General features: G+C 41.7%; 1 protein-coding gene across 3 annotated transcripts in view; it reads right to left on the minus strand.

The window, feature by feature from the left end:
* Positions 1 to 1,004: 1,004 nt before the first annotated feature.
* pdzrn3b (PDZ domain containing RING finger 3b) overlaps positions 1,005 to 21,194 on the minus strand; it is a 268,429-nt gene continuing 248,239 nt past the window's right edge. For 2 of the 3 annotated variants that reach the window (XM_060919258.1, XM_060919260.1), the window contains 5 exons: positions 17,359 to 17,457; positions 10,681 to 10,743; positions 10,477 to 10,578; positions 9,023 to 9,139; positions 1,005 to 3,402 (listed from right to left, as the gene is read on the minus strand). In XM_060919258.1, the coding sequence (XP_060775241.1) occupies positions 1,885 to 3,402; positions 9,023 to 9,139; positions 10,477 to 10,578; positions 10,681 to 10,743; positions 17,359 to 17,457 (1,899 nt within the window). In that variant the 3' untranslated portion in view covers positions 1,005 to 1,884. The remainder of the gene's footprint in view (positions 3,403 to 9,022; positions 9,140 to 10,476; positions 10,579 to 10,680; positions 10,744 to 17,358; positions 17,458 to 21,194) is intronic. The other variant, XM_060919259.1, reaches the window with a different exon arrangement.

Raw genomic sequence — 21,194 nt, forward strand, 5'->3', positions numbered from 1 at the left:
CGTATGCGTCTAAAGACTTGTAGGCACGAAGTTTTTCGTGGGTGTACACTGAAGTCTTGTCAATAAGGTACGAGTATATATCTGGCCATTGTATACCAGGGAACTTACTAACATCGTCCGTCCACTCTTTAATTAAATGCGGATCCGGTAGGCGATGTCCACTTGTTAGAGTTAACTTATTTATGTAGCATTCTCGATCTTGTAACGACAATTGTTTTGCATAATCTGACAGCTCATAATGCCGGTCTATGGGCAGCGCCATTGTTTCTGAGTCCAGGCTGCGCGCGCACCCTGGCAACGGTCGGTTTGTTTACAAACATGCGAAGGGGTCTATAGGATGCGACAGTCAGGGGTCTACAAACTTCTGGCCATATACTGTAGTGTATGCTTGTGTGGGATTACCATATAGCTTTGAAATGTGATACTTGGCCAGAAAAACAATTACCCTTCTTGTAGTTCATCATAACCCGAGACAAAGACTGACCTGTATTTCCCTTTTTTTTTTTGTGTGCGCGTGGGGCAATGATATGAAGACACTCCCATGTTTTATATAGAGATTATTTATCCCGTGCAAACTGAACATCATTCCAGATGTTCTCTGGGGGCTTTGCTACATGCAGACACGTTTGCAAACCTAATATGGTCAGTGGCTTGAGGATGAAGTAAGGTCAAATATGTTTGAGAAACAAGTTAGATGGTGGTGGTTAGAGTTCTAGAATTATATTCATCTATAGGTCCAAAATTCTGGGGGAGGGGAAATCTTTCATTTTCAGGTTTAACCCACATTCATCAAACCATTCCCGACACAAATAACGCAAGATGTAACAAAGCTTATCAAATACAAAACAATAATTTATTATTTCTCCCATTTAAAAGACATCAAATTGTGTTGTTAATTTGTTAGGTTGTGTTATTTTGATTTAAGACACGCAGTCCAATACAAAAGGCTTTTTTTCTTATTATTACCATAAAGCATTTTGTAAAGGGTAAAGCATGACAATGAATTTGTTTAAGACCAATTTATTTGCATCCTTTATGGTATGCTATATACATACAATATAAAAAAAAAAAAAAAATATCATAGAATTAAATGTCTTTTGCACAATGATAATGCACACAAAGTGATTAAAACTTTGAAAGGTGTTTTTGCAATACTGCTTCCTGTGTCTCAAGATTTCTCCAAGATTGAGAACTGTACTTAAAACTGATCTTTTCAGCAGATTAGCGATCAGGTGTTCATTATCTTGTTCAACAAAACACAGAATGTACCTTTACAATGCAACGAACCTTGAATTATCTTGACCTATTTACCGTAACAGCTGTAACACAATGCTACAACCTGTATATAATGCAATTGTTTTCAACAGCACCTATAAAATATTTAAAATGGTTGTAGTGTTGTTGGGAAAGAAAGAAAAAAAAATGTAACAATGTCCTCCCAAGGTATTGTATTGGCCATGAAGCTAAATACATCGTATTACTTTAAATAAGCAAAATGTATGCATGATGAGTAAAATACTGATAAAAATGACTTGTAAAAAAAAAAAAAAAGTAGCTGTCGGTTGTTTTAGGACAAGTGGTCTTTAAACTGTTTTCAGAAATCTTTTAGAAAGGCCCAAATGTTAAGAAACAGTTCCTTTATACCGTAATTACTCGAAAAGCAAGCACGACGTAGAAAGTATTATGCAAAACCATTTTTTTCCCCTCTCCTCCTTGTCCATTCTCTGAAACTTTCATCGTACCTTCTCTTAACTGCTGATCACAAAACCCCTTCAAACGAACAAAGATACTACTTCCTTATTTACAAACATTGCCACATTGAACGAGGCAGGATACTCTACCTCAATCGGTAGTGTCCTATGTACAGCAGCCAGAGCCACCAGTTCACACTGTGGTCACCGACAGTAGCGAGTTGTACACTCGTGTGCCATCTGGAGACCGTGCACCGTGCGTGAGCAGTTCCTGGATGGTCATCCAGTTATCGAAGATCTTCTTGTTGCGCTTCTTCATCATTTTTTTGTGACTTAGTTCAATGATGTTGACCTCCTTTTTGTCGTCGGCGCCGCTGCCGTTCTGCTCCTTCAGCCAGTCTGTGCGACTCTGCTTCATGAACTCGCGCCGTTGACGCTGTTCTCTGGCACGTACGGCGTGCTGCTTACGCTCCTCCTTGCTCCAGTAGCGGCCCATCTTCAGCTCGCTGGCTGCGTCGTCGTCTGTGGTCATGCCTCCACTGCGCTCCTCTCGGATGCGCAGGGCACGCTCCTTCAACAGGCGATCACGTGCTGGTCTCTTGGTGATGTACCGGGTGCCATCGCTGCGGATCTTCACCTTCCATTCTGCTTTGGGCTCGGCGGATACTGGGTCCCGGCACATGCTGGCGAGACTCATCTGGCTTTGTGCGTACTCTACAGCTGACTTTTGCTGAATCAACTGCATGTAGCTTTGATAATGCTGAGCGTGTGCTGGGATGTGAGCATGTTTGTAGGGCGAGTGTGGATGGCTGAGGCGATTCGGCTTGCGCTCTTTGGCCTCAGAATGGTGGCCAGTATCAGGATCTTTGGGAGGAGCAGCTCGACTGCTGCTGGAAACCGAAGCCTCTTGGACAGGTGATAGCAGGGGCCTTAAGATTCTGGTGTTTGAGCTTGTTACAGTACCTCCTGCACTGGCTTCTGCAAGCCCTTCATTAGCTCGGTGTAAAGAGTTGTCTGGCGAGATCTCGAGGGTAAGTGGTGTGCTGCGGCAGCTCTCTCCTGTATTGTAAGCACTCGAGCTGTCCTTGTCTGACTTCTCGGGCAGCTCGCTGATATCGGCCAGCTCGTGGCGCCGTGCATCCACACTTGTGTTATAGTTGCGGAAGCCGCTGTTGTGCAACATCCATGGCTGCTCACGTAGCTGCTGTGTACGGTGCGCCCGCACAATGCTCAGGCATTCCAGTTCAATGTTACGCAGCTCTGCGTTAAGAAGCTCCAGCTCCTTGTCCACGACATCATCCCCTGCACCGCTGAATCCTTGTCCGCCATCTATGCCAAAGCTGGGCCAGTTTATGCCCATGCCACCCCCACTCCTCACCTGGCATTTGAGCTCCAACAGCTCCCTGAAACGCTCACACTCATCAACTGGGAAGTCACCCAGGAAGTCTGCATCGGTGTAGTCAGCCGAGATGAAGGACTCATTGCTGAAGGGAAGGTCACTGCTTCCCAGTGTGTCCTGACTGTATGCCAGGCGCCTGTGACTGCCCAGTGTGGTAGAGGCACTGGTCTGGTCATCGCAGAGGTTCTCCTGCTCTGAGCTCTCATCATTACGGGTGCTCTCGTCTGTGCGGCCCACGCCGCTGTCCTTCTCATGCTGCTGCGAGAGCAGAGTTCCTGTGTCCATCATGCCTCCATCCTCCACAGGCTTCTTCTGGGAGAATATAAAAAGATTAAGAAATACAACCTTGGAATTGTTCGGTTTTGTTTGACAGATTTGTCAAAAATTAGTCATACAGTACCAGTCAAACATCTGAACACACCTAATTCAACGGTTTCTCTTTATTTTTATTCGCTAAAAGACACTTCATGTCTGAAAGTAATGACGGATGTTCCTCTTAGTTGAGCGGTTTGTGACACATGGATTACTACAGTTGTGGAATCGGGCTATTTACTGTATTTTTTAATATTTACTATTTGATCTCAAAACACATTAAGAAGGCAAAAAAATTGCACTAATTAACTTTTGACGAGGCACCTGTTAATTGAAAAGCATTCCAGGGGACTACCTCATGAGGCTGGTTAAGATAATGCCAATAGTGTGCAAAACGTCAAGGTAAACAGTGGCTACTTTGAAGAATCTAAAATGTGACCCCTCACCGGATCCAGGGACACATGTCGGCCGAAACGAATCCGAGATAATCGCAAAAGAAGCTTTTTTTTTTTTTAATTTGTGATTGTTTTTTTCCATCATGTGCAAGTTGAGATCTTGAAGAATGCAATCAGTATTTCAGATAATAGATTGTTTTGTTGGAAAAGCATACATTTTTTATTGCAAATTGTCTCGTTTTTGTCAGGACTGTAGCCTGCTGGGAGGTGTGGGTAAATTACCATATGGGCCATTCACATGATTTAAGTCTTTTGTTTTTTTTTTCCGCAAATCAGCTGTATGATCTGAGTTGAGCTCGTGGCTACTTAACTGCATACAGGCGTGTGATTTCACTATGGAATGAGTTACTAAACAGAGCGCAGAGGAGCTGACACACCGCGACGCAAACAGACACACGGTATTTACATCGGAGATCACCATTTCCAGCAAAAAAAACCCACAACCTCGTTTTCCAGATTGAATGGAATACTTGAATAATCGTATTATACACGGACCGTTCTAGGATTACATTCCATCGGAGGCATTGGTGTGTGCAAGGCGCCGTTTCTCTTTCTGATGGGGTAAGTTTATTAATCTAAGGCTGTGTGCTTATTTTTGCATGTAACAGAGTGTTGTGGTTTGGTTAAGCCTAGGTCACAACCGGACGTACGATTTTTTGGCCGTGTGATTTTTGGCGTTTCCCAAATCGCTGCGTTTTTTTTTTGTTCATGGAGAAAGATGTGCGTTGGCCGTAAGTTTGTCTTGCAACCTGAAAAAAACGTAAGCGCCCGTAGAGTTTGTTTGACATGACAACGAACCTCTGCGGCCGGTCTGCGGCTTGAAAATCAGCACGTCACACGCGCGCTCTCGTGCGTTTCATGCGCGCTCTCCGTGTGTTTCTTGCGTTTTTTGCGTGTAGACCGGCCGTAGGAGCATGTACCGTACGGCCGGTTGTGACCGAGGCTTTACATGAAACTAGTGTTGTGTTAGTTGTGTCATCATCATGCTATCTTTCTTACGGTGTGAGTAATTATTCAACCACAAAACGTTAAAGTATACTTTAGGACTTATTTTTGTACTTCATAATTGTGTTGGGCATACTTTGCATGGAAGGAAAATTGACGTGGTGATCTTTGTTTACATGAAAGTAGTATCATGCTAGCTCGTAGGGGGTAGGGCTTTCCTTAATGTCATGCAAATGAGCACCATTATGTGCCCGCCCTACACCCAGAGTAGCTGAGATGGAAAACTTTGAGGGCGATTTTCTCCCTTTTCTGTTTTAAGAGGTATACACTTTCAAAAGGCCACACATTCTTCAAATACTGTCAGATCTCCACATGGAAGGCAGCATTGGAAAGCTTAGAAACTGTACTTTCTGAATCTGTCAATAACTCAAAATGCCCCCAGGCAGACATGTGTCCCTGGATTCTGTGATCTGCCACAAATATGAAACATTTTTCTTTAAACACTTGTTTACCACATAATTCCACGTTATTTCACAGTTTTGATTTCTTCAGTATTGCTCGACAATTTAGAAAAAACAAAGACCTATGAATGAGTAGGTGTGTCCAAACTTTTGACTGGTACTGTATATTATTTACATACCACTAAAATCTTTTTCACAGTTTTACACAAAGATACTGCTGACAAGACAAAAATGTAGTTTGCATTCATAAACGTTATGGCTCAGAAGCTTAAAATGACAGAATTGTCAGTTTGAGAGTACAGAGCATGCCCTTAACTAAATGACATTACAGTATGGAAAATGAGGTCGGATCAGCAGACAATGACCGGTAATTTTTACATTTGTCCGTCTGTATTCCAAAAGCATCAAACCGGATGGCCTATGAAAAATTGTAAAGATATGGCTCTAATCTACTTCTAAAACGTTAGACTAGGCAAATGCATTATGCCGTAACACGACCTGTGAAACAGGGGGCCCCCGCGGGCTCAACTTTAAAAATTCATAACTCGGCCACTGATGATCCGAGCCCCGCCAAAATTTACAGGCACCTCTCTCTCCCGGAGCCCTTTTGAACCAGCACAGGCACAACCCGCTACGACCCCGCCTCTGCCCATTATTCGCCCCTGAAACACCCCCGCAAGTGCTGCTTGCCAAAAACTTTAATAAGAGCCCTGGCTTGAGCCAGCCTTTAAAAATTCATAACTCTGCCATCGATGGTCCTAGCCCTGCCAAACTTCACAGGCACCTCCCTCTCCTTTCGAACGATCAGCCCGATCTGACGTCAGGAGTGAGCACGGATTGTGGAAAGCTTTAGCACGAGCCCTGGCTCCAGCCGCTCGTATGCAGGGACTTAAAAATTCACAACTCTGCCACCGAAGGTTCAAGCCCTGCCAAAATTTACAGTCACCTCCCATTTCTCGAGTGGTACACCAAGACAATAATAATAATAATAATAATAATAATAATAATAGTATTCACAGTTGTTTTTATTGCACAATGCAGTTGAACTAGTGCTTTAGGGTTGATAGTATCTGATGGATCCAGTCAGTTGATTAAGGCCAAGTTTACATTAGACCGTATCTGTCTCGTTTTCTTCGCGGATGCACTGTCCGTTTACATTAAACCACCTGGAAACGCCGGGAAACGGGAATCCGCCAGCGTCCACGTATTCAATCCAGATCGCGTCTGGTCCGGTGCTGTGTAAACATTGAGAATACGCGGATACGCTGTGCTGAGCTCTAGCTGGCATCGTCATTGGACAACGTCACTGTGACATCCACCTTCCTGATTCGCTGGCGTTGGTCATGTGACGCGACTGCTGAAAAACGGCGCGGACTTCCGCCTTGTATCACCTTTCATTAAAGAGTATAAAAGTATGAAAATACTGCAAATACTGATGCAAATACTGCCCATTGTGTAGTTATGATTGTCTTTAGGCTTGCCATCCTTCCACTTGCAAGTGGTAAGTGATCTGCGCTGGGATCACACACACAGCGGCTCAGTCCCGAATCGTGGCTTGTGCACTTCACTCGCGCGCTCTGTGAGCTGCGCAGGGCCGGAGTGCGCACCCTCCAGAGGGCACTCGCTGTTCAGGGCGGAGTGATTTGGAGCGCAGGATGCCTGCGGAGCCGAGCGTATCCGTGTATTGGTGTTGCTGTGTGCACGGCTAACGGTTTTAGTGTAAACGCGAATCGTTTTAAGAACGTTAATCTGATGATCCGCTGATTCGACGTAATGTAAACGTAGCCAAAGAGATCAGTTTACAGGAAACTTTGCAGTACAGTATGTACTATATATTATGTTTAGTGCCAAACTGCCAATCAATGGTTATGTGCAATTTTTTAAATTCATAATAAGAATGACAGTCATTGTCATATGTTTTGTTGGATGTAGATTTATATTTGAACATAGTTTTTATTTTATAAAGTTCTAGTTCAGCAGATTTTAGTCTGAATGCCAAATGATATTACCATGTCGAGTTTTGAGTCATTGTAAGTCATTTTGTTACAAAGTTACTTGGAATCTCCTCCTCAAAATTTTAACACTTGTGTAAAAATAGTTGTATTGTTAATTACCAAATTTTTTTTTATAGAAAAGACGTTGGTGACCTAATGTTTCATGAGTATGAGTACCAGTAAACTGTAACCTGTTGGAACATCCTTGGCCCCCCATACTTTTTTTCTAGACATGGAACTGACCTGTGTGCGCTACGGTTTTCTTGGGTAGAACTTTAAGCATGTTTTTCTTGAACCTTCTGACATTTTCTTGTAAATTATATCCAATTTGTAGTGTAATTTGGCCTTTGAAGATCACAAAAAATGTGCCTGGAAATAGTGGAGAAGCCATCTAAAGCCCTTCAGCTTTTGGGGCTCAAAGGCAGGCCCCAGACCCCCGACTACATTGTTCTGGGCCTTTGGCCAGTCAGGCTGAAATTTGGACAGACAGACAGACAGACAGACAACATTTCAGACTTGTCTGTCCTGTGACAGTCTGCTTAAAATTCCTTATTTCCCCACACTGACATTACATGGGCAGAACTCTTGGGCTGGAGTTTTGAACAACTTCTGCTTTGCACTAGATAGCCACACACCCCCACTAAAGACTCTTAAGGAGCTGTTGAATAGTGGAGGAAACAAGGAGATAGTAGGTAGAGAAACTATGGCCCTGTTTGCATTATTTCGAATCAGCGGATCATCAGATTAACGTTTTTAAAACGATTCGCGTACACACACAAAATTTCTGTGCCCGCAACAAAACCGTTCCCCGTGCACACAGCAACGCCAATACACGGATACGCTAATCACATGACTAATTAGACGGCACGTCACATGATCCCAGTGCATATCGGGCATGCGCAAGTCACTCACCACTTGCAAGTGGAAGGATGTCGTTGTAAAAAATGAAGTATGCCAGTCTGTTATCGGCGGTACTGGTACTACAATGACGCCTTTTTTACACCGTGTATGGCCTTCGTGTTTATGCTAGAAGGATCTAACAGTGTTCGGTACACTCTTCACCTCGCAGAACGGCCGTTTTTTGCGATTACAACAAGACTATTTAGTGCTACGGTAACCAACACACTTCCTGTATTGCTCATTCACATAACCAACGTGGCATGACCAACGCCAGCGAATCAGGAAGGTGGATGTCACAGTGACGTTGTCCAATGACGACGTCAGCTAGAGCTCAGCACTGCGTATCCTCGTTCTTCAATGTTTACACAGCACCGGATCAGATACGTACTGGGTTGAATATGTGGGCCCTGGCGGATTCAAACTGTTCCGCCTGTGGAGTCGTTTTCCGGCGTTTTAATGTGCACGGACAGTGCATCTGCAATGAAAACGATACGGATACGGTCTAATGTAAACACCACCTATGTCTGCAGTAGCGAGAAAGAGAGAGAGAGATGGAAATTTAGGGGATGAAGGTGGAGCTTCAGGCGTGGTCTTTCTCCCGTACTCTTTATAGAACTGTGCCAGTCAAGAAACCTCATTCTTCTATAGTCAGTCTTACCTTCATTAAAAAACGAAGGCATAAAAAAGGGACATGTAGGCAGTCAAGACACCCAAAATTAAAAAGTGACTTGCTTCTGGTCATTTATCTGCTGTGACAGGGCTGTTAGACAACATGACTGACTGATGAATGCGAGTTGAAGTCTACATATCGAACTGATATGGACCCTTCTGATATCTGACAGATGTCTCTGATGGACTGCTTTACCTGTTGGAGCATGCTGGCAGTGAACTGCATGGCCTGGTGATGCTGCTGCTCGAGCATATCCATGTGCAGTTCATCGAGGAAATCATTTCTGTCATCTTCCATCCATCCATCATCAAGCTGTACCAGAAGACAAATGGGAAGAGCTGTCAATCTAAGCCGAATAAGAGTGGATACATTTGTCCTAGACTTTCACAGATTTCAAATGTGTATGTGTATAGAGCTCTCTTTTTGTATGGATTAGAGCTTCCAATGCTTTTCAAACAAGAGTCATTGTCTTAACACTATGGGAATTTTTAGGAGTGGGATTTCACAGCTGAATGTTTTATTGCTAGTCACAAATCATTGGTTCAGTCTTGGTTTACTGCACTTTCCTTCTCCATTGCTCACATTTTGAATATTCCATTATATTGCAGCAATCCAAGTATTTGTCAGGCACACTGTATTAAAAAAAAGAAACCCCCCCCCAGGAAAAATGCTATGGAACTTCATGCGTACAATTGTACACATGATGTCCAAAGGAGTCGTAGAAAATGCTTCTAAAATTGTATTGTAAATGATCCTAACCTGCTACATTATTTTAGTCATTAAACACCAGATCCTGAGCCATTACATACCCCTTTTCCACCAAATCAGTTCCAGGGCTGGTTCGGGGCCAGTGCTGGTTCACAACTCGTTCGACTTGCGAGCCAGCTGAGAACCAGTTTGCTTTTCCATAGCTCGCGGTGCTAAGCGGAGCCATGTCATTACATCACTGTATACGTCATTACGTCGCTACATACGTCAGTTACGTTGCTACGTTTGCATAAACCTTGGCGCGAATATCAAAGCAAAAACAACACGGAAGCAGCAGCAGCAGCAACAACAACAACAATAATAATAAATGACTTCGCGTTTGTACAGCTGCTGCTTCTCGTCGCTTAAAAATGGCGATCTTTCGCGGTCTTGTTATTGTTGTTGGTCTTAACAACTCTGCCCCCCCGCTGCCGTAAGCGGTTCTTTCCTCTGGCCCAGCAGAGAGTTGGTGCTAGCCTGGAACCAGTTTTTCTGGCCCCAGAGCCAGTTCTTTGTCAGTGGAAACAGAAAACCCGGTTCCAAACTAAGCGCTGGCCCCGAACCAGCCCTGGAACTGCTTTGGTGGAAAAGGGGCAGCTGTGGGCTGCTTTGGTATTTCAAAAATGTAGGTCATAGCGTCCTGCCGTGAAGTGGATAACAAATGTTTTTATTCATTAACACAATCCTCAATCCAGTACAAATGGCAAGGCTCCATCAAGGTCTCCTGCCCAAATGATCTCAAAACAAACGAACAAAAAAAACCCCACACACAACATTTAGGTGCTAAAATTCCAATGACCTCTACCTATGCCCTCAGATTTACAAACGTAGTCTATGTTTTCACATCATTTCCCATGATGGTGTGAACATGTTTCAAACGCAGTATGAAAGTGTTTATGTACCTGTATCTCTGGCCGAGCCACCAGCAAGCATACATTCTGGTTTTCTTCACTCGTAAGCAGAGCCACCGCCTCCTCCCGATTCTGCACCTCTATACCATTGATCTGAATAATAAACACACGGGCAACTTGTGCTGTAGCCTGAATGTCAAGAAAGACTGGAGTGTAAAACATAAGCTTCTGGTATGCATCCAACCCAGTACAAACCTGGATGATTCTGTCCCCTTCCCTGAGTCGACCATCTTTTGCAGCAATGCTGTTTGGATCAATCTGTCCAAGGAAGTAAAAACAGACCATTCTTCAGCAACAACCAATTCTAGAATACAAGTTCTTATTTTTCATTAGCAAAGTTCATTTCATCATTATAATGGATCAAGTTGGCCAAATTGCATAATCTAAAAACTTTGCATACATTCTCAATACATTTCCAAAAAATAAATGACAATTGTAATAATCATTATTATAGGACACAATTTCAAGATCATACTGAAACAGCAAAGAAAAACCTCTCATCAGTTAATCTACCATTCAGAACTAAAAAGGCTGTAGAACCCCAAATCAGAAAAATTTGGTACACATGGAAAAGGCAAACAAACAAACAAACAAACAAACAAACAAACAAACAAACAAACAAAGCAGGGATTTCTAAATTTACTTTGACTTGTATTTCACTGCAGACAGTATGAACCCAAGATATTTCATGTTTTGTCTGGTCAACTTCATTTCATTTGTTAATATACATCCATTCCTGCGTTTCAGACCTGCAACACATCCCAAATAAGTTGGGATGGAGGGAAAAACTGAGGGTTAGGTGGGGTTTACATTAGACCGTATCAGCGGATCATCAGATTAACGTTTTTAAAAACGATTAGTGTGCACACAGCAACGCCAATACACGATTCGCGTGCACACAGCAACGCCAATACACGGATACGCTAATCACATGACTAATTTGGCACGCAAGTTGAGAAATGTGTCAGTGCGGCTCATCACTTCCTCCTCAGCGGCTGCGCTCCAAATCACTCCGCCCTGAACAGCGAGTGCCCTCTGGAGGGTGCGCACTCCGGCCCTGCGCAGCTCACAGAGCGCGCGAGGTAAGTGCACGAGCAGTGATTCGGAACTGAGCCGCTGTGCGCAAGTCACTTACCACTTGCAAGTGGAAGGATGGCAAGCCTAAAGACAATCATAACTACACAATGGGCAGTATTTGCATCAGTATTTGCAGTATTTTCATACTTTTATACTCTTTAATGAAAGGTGATACAAGGTGGAAGTCCGCGCCGTTTTTCAGCAGTCGCGTCACATGACCAACGCCAGCGAATCAGGAAGGTGGATGTCACAGTGACGTTGTCCAATGACGACGCCAGCTAGAGCTCAGCACAGCATATCCGCGTATTCTCAATGTTTACACAGCACCGGACCAGACACGATCTGGATTGAATACGTGGACGCTGGCGGATTCCCGTTTCCCGGCGTTTTAATGTAAACGGACAGTGCATCCGCGAAGAAAACGAGACCGATACGGTCTAATGTAAACTTGGCCTTAGTAATGAGGTAAAATAATTAAATAATGATGTGATTTGAAACAGATCAAAACAGTTTAAACAAATCATAATTGAGTTCAAAATCAGTATCCAGGAAAGTCCTAGTCTTTGAGGAGCAAAGATGGACTGAGGATCTCCAGTTTGTGAACAAACGTGTGAGAAAATTATTGAACTGTTTTAAAAACAAATGTTCCTCAAAAAACAAAAAAAACAACAAAAAAAAAAACCAACCATGAAGGGATTTAGATATTTTCACCCTCAACAGTGCACATCATTAACCCTGTGCCATTGAGAGCTTCGCCAGTGAAGCTCGGCAGGTTTAGAATGAGGTCATGATTTAGATAAATATCTTTGTGAGTTTTTAAATCATACAAGCATGATAAACATATTGACAAACTTGATACTTTCCTATGTGCCTACAGCCACATAATATATATTTTTTAATTACCTAAATTAGATGAAACAAAACTTGTCACCTTACTCAGGCTACATCCACACGACAACGGCAACGAGATTTTATTTAAAAAATAAATAAATAAATAAATATATATATATATATATATATATATATATATATATATATATATAGCGTCCACATGGGCAACGGATCAGTAAAATATCAGGTTCATATGGCAACGCAACGCTTGCTGAAAACGATGCAATACACATGCCATAACTCTAGGGGCGCTGTAAGACGGTCCCATCGGAGACACCAGAACAATAGAAGTAGACGCATGCGCATAAACCCCTTCCTCTACCCGGTGTGAAGCACTCACAGGAACAAACACAACAACAAGAAGAAGATGGCTGCGACTACGCGAGGAAATCGTGCCTTCTGTGTGTACAAATTAGTTTTATTAGTGTGCATAGTTTTATATAACTTAATTTTCTTGTTGTGTGTGAACATTTTGAAAAGCATTTTTATATAATTTTTTATATTGTGTGTGAACATTTTGAAAAGCAGTCTTATCCAATAAAAAGAAATTCAAGAAATGGTTCAGTTACTTGTTTATTTAAAAGAAAAGCCGTATACGAAAGTGAATGCAATGCAGTGGTTCATACAAAACAGCGAGAGTGCTGCTTGTTCTAGTCATGTGGTTGTGACGTCATCGTAAACAAATCCGTTCTACTCATCCAGACGACTTCGCAACGGCGCCGTTGCCAGATTTTTCCACTCTGGAACCCGTTCTCAAAAAATATCGTTGTGGGGCACCCAAAACGCCGGTGCCGTGTGGACGCCAGGCCGAAAAAATAAACAATTTTATCAGATTCACCTGAATCCGTTGCCGTGTGGACAGGGCCTCAGTCACACCAGAGTTGGACCGCTGAGTGCCCACTTACGCATACATAAAAGACTATTCACATGGTAATGGCATGATAACTTTTTCACTCTTTTGGTTTTGAATGGTTTCTCTTTCGCAGTGGGAACGCCCACCGTAAACGGGATAAAATTTGTCAGCCATAGTTTAGACTACCTGTTTGGAGGTAAAACTTGTTGAGAGATGGCACGCCGATTTGATGCTCAGGAGGCGCTTTGGATGATTCAGGACAGCAATTCAATTTCAGCAGTTCATTGGATCTTGAGGACTACGACGCTGATAAGTGGTGCCATTTTGAACTTCAACTCGATTAAGCCGTAGATCAATTGAAGTGTAAATATTTACGAGCATACTGGTTGACATGCGTGAGGTGTAGTGTATAATCTTGGCATGCTTCTTGAGTAAGTAAATGTGCACTGGCACTTGTTTGCGCCCTTCTTTTTCGTTTTTTCCCCCCTAGCACTCTAATGATTTTGGCATGCTCCAATGTTGTCAATTTCAACAAAATCTAAGCAGTATTTTCAGTCATATGACTTTTTTTGTATTCGGCACAAGTTCAGTGATGTAGTATGCATGTCATGATTGCACCTTTGGAAAAACAAACAAACAAATGACGTAAAAAGCAGTTTTAGAACTGTTGGAAAGTGTGAAAAACATGACGTTACCTATTGTGACTAACCGTTTTGATCACTTGACCTGATGGGATTAAGAGTTGGCAGTGGGAGGGATTTTCACTCTTCTCACTGAATGGAATGGAATTTTTTACACTTCTCACTGAATACCCCTCCCACTGCCAGCCCTTTATCCCAAAACAATAGGACAATTTTTTTTGACAGCCAGTTAATTGTCCAAATCATTGGAGCAGATTTAAGTTTTTGTGCTTGATACATTCTGAAGACTGAACAGAATCACCTCAAGTGATCAAAAAGGGCTGGTCATAATGGGTAAGGTCATGTTTCACACATTCCAACACAATTCTAAAACTGCTTTTTACAACATCTTCATTTATCTGATATTTTTCTAAAAAGTACCATCATGACATACATACTACATAGATATTATTGTAGCTGAACTTGTGCTGAATACAAAAGAAAAAAAAAAGTCATATGACTTTGAAAATACTGCTAGGATTTGTTGAAATTGACATCAGAGCAGACCAAAATCATTAAAGTGTCAGAAAATACCATCAGACCCCTGAGGGTTAAACAATCCAAGGATTCTGCAAGAATTTTGGTGCATAAAGGGCAAGGGCTCTAGCCTAAACTGAACACTTGTGATCTCCAATCCCTCAGATGGCACTACATCAAGAGCAATCACTCATCTATAGTTGATAACCACATGGGCTCAGAATTACTTTGGCAAATCTTTGTCAAGCACTATAATATGGAGTTACAGCCACAAATGCTATAGTTAAAAACTTTACTGTGTAAAAACAAAGCCTTATGTTAACTGTGTCCAGAAATGCCATTGACTTCCCTGGACCGAGGCATCTGGGATGGACCATCACACAGTGGAAACGTGTATTGTGGTCAGACAAATCAGTATTCCAGGTCTTTTCTGGAAGAAATGGACGCTGTGTGCTCTGGACCAAAAGTTACCATTCAGAATGCTACCAGGAACAAGTCCAAAAGCCAGGGTCTGTCATGGTATGGGGTTGTGTCAATGCCCTTGGCAAAAGTACTTTGTATTTCTATGATGGCAGCATTAATGCAGACAAGTACATTGACATTTTGGAGCAACATATACTACCTTCAAGACGACATCTTTTCCAGGGAAATTTCAACAAGACAATGCAAAACGACATTCTGCACATTACAAAAGGTGCCTGTCCCTCTGTCCCCAACAGAGAACACGTGGTGAATTTTGAAACTTGGTGTCTTTCAAAAGTATTCATCCCCCTTGGTGTTTGTCCTGTTTTGTCACAAGCTGGAATTAAAATGAATATTTGGAGGGTGAGCACCATTTGATTTACACAACATGCCTACAAATTTAAAGGTGCAAATTGTTGTTTTGTGACAAACAATAATTAAGATGAAAAAACAAATCTGGAGTGTGCATAGGTATTCACCCCCTTTCGTACGAAACCCCTAAATAAGAGCTGGTCCAACCAATTCACTTCGTAAGTCACATAATTAGTTGATTAAGAGCCACCTGTGTGCAATCAAAGTGTCACATGACCTGTCACATGATGTCTGTATAAATCAACCTGTTCTGGAAGGACCCTGACTCTAACACTACTAAGCAAGCAACATGAAAACCAAGGAGCCTCCAAACAGGTCAGAGACAAAGTTGCGGAGAAGTATAGATCAGGGTTGGGTTATATATAAAAAATAATAATAATAATAAAATAAATACCCCCCCAAACTTTGAATATCCCACAGATATTCCATTAAATCCATTCTAGCAAAATGGAAAGAATACGTCACCACTACAAACCTGATAAGAGAAGGCTGCCCACCAAAACTCACAGACCGGGCAAGGAGGGCATTAATCAGAGACGCAACAAAGACACCAAAGATAACACTGAAGGAGCTGCAAACAGCCACAGCGGAGATGGGAGTATCTGTCCATAGGGCCACTTTAAGCCGTACACTCCACAGAGTGGGGCTTTATGGGAGAGTGGCCAGAAAAAAGTAATTGCTTCAAGGAAAAGGGGAAGGAAAAAAAAACATTTGGAGTTTGCCCAACAGCATGTAGCAGACTCCCCAAACACATGGAAGATTCTCTGGTCTGATGAGACTAAAATTGAATTTTTTGGCTCTCATGGGAAATGTCACGTGTGGTGCAAACCCAACACTTCCCATCACCCTGAGAACACCATTCCTACAGTGAAGCATGGTGGTGGCAGCATCATGCTGTGGGGATGTTTTTCATCTGCAGGGACAGGAAAGCTGATCAGGACTGAAGGAAAGATGGATGGCACTAAATACAGGGCAATTCTGGAGGAAAACCTGTTTGAGTCAGCCAGAGGTTTGAGACTGGGACGAAGGTTCACGTTCCAGCAGGACAGTGACCCTAAACATACTGCAAGAGCTACACTGGAATGGTTTAAAGGGAAACATTTAAAGGTCTTGGAATGGCCAAGTCAAAGCCCAGACCTCAATCCAATTGAGAATTTGTGGTATAATTAAGACTGCTGTACACCAACGCAATCCATCTAACTTGAAGGAGTTGGAGCAGTTTTGCCTTGAGGAATGGGCAAAAATCCCAGTGCTAAGCTAACAGAGACATACCCCAAGAGACTTGCAGCTGTAACTGCAGCAAAAGGTGGCTCTACAAAGTATTGACTCGGGGGTGGGGGGTGTGAATACCTATGCATGCTCCAGATTTCTCTTTTTTCATCTTAATTGTGTCACAGTAACACAATGTGCACCTTTAAAGTGGTAGGCATGTTGTGTAAATCAAAATGGTGCTAACCCCCCAAAAAAAATCCATTTTAATTCTAGCTTGTAATGCCACAAAACAGGACAAACACCAAGGAGGATGAATACTTTTGCAAGACGCTATAAAAATATGACAACGATGACCCTGTACTCTTGCAGACCTTAAGACCTGTTTGCAGGAAGAATGGGACAACACAACACAAACGCTTCATCGCTTGGTGTCTTTGGTCCCTAAACATCTGTTAAGTGTCGTGAGAAGGAATGGCAACATTACACAGTGGTAACTGAGTTATAGTCCCAACTTTTTTTTTTTTAAATGTGTTGCAAGAATCAAAATTGAAATGTGTTTATTTAAAAAAAAATAAATAAAATTCATGAGATAAAACATCAAATAAATGTGCTGTTATATAGTTTTGAGTGCAATACAGGTCAAAGATAATTTACAAATCATTGTTCACAGTTTTAATTTCAATTCCAACACACTGTCTCAAATTTTCTGATCTGGGGTTGTAGATAGCACAATAGTACAATAATAATAGTATCATAAATAGCATTGTTCATTCCGATTATCTGTATCCGAATACGAAATAAGAGGGAGATGGGGGGGGGGGGGGGGGGGGATAAAGTTTTAGTGCCCACCTCACTGACATATATCCCAGTTTCATCCTCGTCATCAGTCCTATAGCACACCGTCAAGCCCAGCTTGTCCTGGATATTTGTCCTGTACAAATCCACTTCCTGCAGAGAACAACTACTTGCTCTTAACTGTGTCTATATTTAGTACATTAGCATGCATATATATATATATATATATATATATATATATATATATATATATATATATATATATATATTTTTTTTTTTTATATATATAGTATATTACCAGCATTAACAGGTAGATAGACATCAGCAGAACAACACAGACCAGGCCCCTCTTATCAGTCTCACAGGCTTTTAACTGGATTGGAGCCATTTATTTTTCAGAGTCAAGGTTGACAGGATGAATGAAGAGCTCAGGATGGCAATAGAGCTGAGCCTCGTTTATCACTTGTCAACATGTGTAATCTGTAAAATACAGATTGCTATTTCCAAGAGAGGAGGCAGATCGAACGGCTGACTACCCAAATCTCCTTCAATCTCTGCCTGCACTTCAGCGCACCATTTCAGCCTCAATTTCACATAGAAAAAACACTTTTGCTTTTGAAGTGCCTTATTCTTCAATAAATTGTTCCTTTCCATATTTTACACTGCCAGTGATCCATCGTACTTTTTTTTTTTTAGCATGATTTCATACAGCATGATTAAGATATGCAAGTCCTGCCAGCAATGGGCCTCATATCTCAATCTTGGAGTCAAGCTGTGTGGAAATGTTTTCTTAGGTCTAACTGAACTAAAAATTCATGCCAGATTTACTCAAGTTTGACAAAAATTAACACTGATTTTCTTCATACTCAAGTGTGCATGTTGATGCATACTAAAATCATCCATAAATTACCAAGTACATAGCAGATTTGCATTTATTGACACCCCCAAAAAATAAAAAATCCATAAAAGACAGCTTAAAGCTTACAGACAGCTGAATACAAAATGACGACTAAATGGCAAGAGCGCGCAAGTGTGGCATGCGCTAAATCCTCTAGTAATGCAGCTCAGACATTGCAGTGCATTGACAAGACGCACAAACTAATCTTCCTTTTATATAGTGCCATTTCTTTTATCTTAATTGAATAACTTGTCGTAATGTGGATTTACTGAATTGTTTTCAAGTCATTAATAGGAGTTTTGCTCAAATTCTCATTAAATGTTTGTGCAATAAAAATGAACAAGCAGTTGGAACTTGACAGCATATTCTGTACAAAACATTGCAGTAACTTATTGGCCATTATATGATTTGAAGCCTATCAAATGAGGTTCACTTTGGTGAGTCACGTACAGTGGCGCCTGAAAGTTTGTGAACCCTTTAGAATTTTTCTGCATAAATATGACCTAAAACATCATCAAATTTTTACACAAGTACTAAAAGTAGATAAAGAGAACCTAGTTAAACAAATGAGACAAATATTATACTTGGTCATTTATTTATTTCGGAAAATGACGCAATATTACATATCTGTGAGTGGCAAAAGTATGTGAACCTTTGCTTTCAGTATCTGGTGTGACCCCCTTGTGCAGCAATAACTGCAACTAAACGTTTGCGGTAACTGTTGATCAGTCCTGCACACCGGCTTGGAGGAATTTTAGCCCATTCCTCTGTACAGAACAGCTTCGACTCTGGGATGTTGGTGGGTTTCCTCACATGAACTGCTCGCTTCAGGTCCTTCCACATTTCAATTGGATTAAGGTCAGGACTTTGACTTGGCCATTCCAAAACATTAACTTTATTCTTCTTTAACCATTCTTTGGTAGAACGACTTGTGTGCTTAGGGCCACTGTCTTGCTGCATGACCCACCTTCTCTTGAGATTCAGTTCATGGACAGATATCCTGACATTTTCCTTTATAATTCGCTGGTATAATTCAGAATTCATTGTTCCATCAATGATGGCAAGCCGTCCTGGCCCAGATGCAGCAAAACAGGCCCAAACCATGATACTACCACCATCATGTTTCACAGATGGGATAAGGTTCTTACGCTGGAATGCAGTGGTTTCCTTTCTCCAAACATAACGCTTCTCATTTAAACCAAAAAGTTCTATTTTGGTCTCATCTGCCCACAAAACATTATTCCAATAGCCTTCTGGCTTGTCCATGTGATCTTTAGCAAACTGCAGACGAGCAACAATGTTCTTTTTGGAGAGCAGTGGCTTTCTCCTTACAATCCTGCCATGCACACCATTGTTGTTCAGTGTTCTCCTGATGGTGGACTCATGAACATTAACCAATGTGAGAGAGGCCTTCAGTTGCTTAGAAGTTACCGTGGGGTCCTTTGTGACTTCAACTATTACACATCTTGCTCTTGGAGTGATCTTTGTTGGTCGACCACTCCTGGGGAGGATAACAATGGTCTTGAATTTCCTCCATTTGTACACAATCTGACTGTGGATTGGTGGAATCCAAACTCTTTAGAGATGGTTTTGTAACCTTTTCCAGCCTTATGAGCATCAACAATGCTTTTTCTGAGCTCCTCAGAAATCTCCTTTGTTCATGCCATGACACACTTCCACAAACATGTGCTGTGAAGATCAGACTTTGATAGATCCCTGTTCTTTAAATAAAACAGGGTGCCCACTCACACCTGATTGTCATCCCATTGATTGAAAACACCTGACTCTAATTTCACCTTCAAATTAACTGCTAATCCTAGAGGTTCACATACTTTTGCCACTCACAGATATGTAATATTGGATCATTTTCCTCAATAAATAAATGACCAAGTATAATTTTTTTGCCTCATTTGTTTAACTGGGTTCTCTTTATCTACTTTTAGGACTCGTGTGAAAATCTAATGTTTTAGGTCATATTTACGCAGAAATATAGAAAATTCTAAAAGGTTCACAAACTTTCAAGCACCACCGTATCATCTTCACAAACCTAGGATGTCTTGTGGAAATTTTGCAACCTGACTGGATTTTCATGAATACCACATTTATTGTGCAAGTGCTCTTGCAAATGAATAAATTCATGAGTATCCATTTTGATCAATGAGGCCCAATGTGTGGGAATACAAAAAAAAAAACCCATGGAGAATATGGTTCTCTACTATGAATTGCCCCATCATGCCCCCTTTTTATCCCTACATTGCACCTCAAGGTAAGACTTGTATGAATGGTCATTAGGGAAAGGACTATTTGGCTGTGAGACAGAGGTTGTGTTTCTTTGGCATTCTATTAATCATTCATACGTTTCTGTGGCCCCGTGGTGACTTATAAACACTCCTCAGGGCGAATGAAAGGTCAACGCAGAACTGTGTGCTGAACATCTGTCCGAAAATATTGAACTTCACATCATCATTAATACACTGATGACCCTAATGACACTTCATTTTTCTCCTGCCTCTGCATTTTGACTGCATCACACAGATGCAGTCTGTGTGAACTGTGAACTTCATCACCGTTTCTATCTTCCACGCCTCAGACCTAAAAAAGTCAGGGATATTTGTAAATGAGCAATCTTACTGTGTGATGTGTAAAATGCGTCTGGCCTGAGGAGTGTTCTCATGCAGGGGTTTTCAACCTTTTCCACTTTCAGGCCCACCTATTCAGACTTGTAACGAGTCAGGGCCCATTTAAAAAAAAAAAAAAAAAAAAGATCCCCAATTATTAGAATCTAATAATCTAGTGTAAAGTGTATTAATGGGATGCGACATCACTCCCTGTTACAGATGGGAGCCCAGGAATAAAATAAATGCAATAAAAACAAACTGTTTTTAATTGTAGGTATTGTATTTAAAACTGTCTGGATGTGCCAGAAGCCAAACCCATGCATGCAGGGCATTCTCAGCCAAAAGGGATTAATGATCCAAAAGTGGAGTCTGGT

This window comes from Neoarius graeffei, chromosome 4, assembly GCF_027579695.1.
Source record: "Neoarius graeffei isolate fNeoGra1 chromosome 4, fNeoGra1.pri, whole genome shotgun sequence".
Classification (NCBI taxonomy): Eukaryota; Metazoa; Chordata; class Actinopteri; order Siluriformes; family Ariidae; genus Neoarius; species Neoarius graeffei.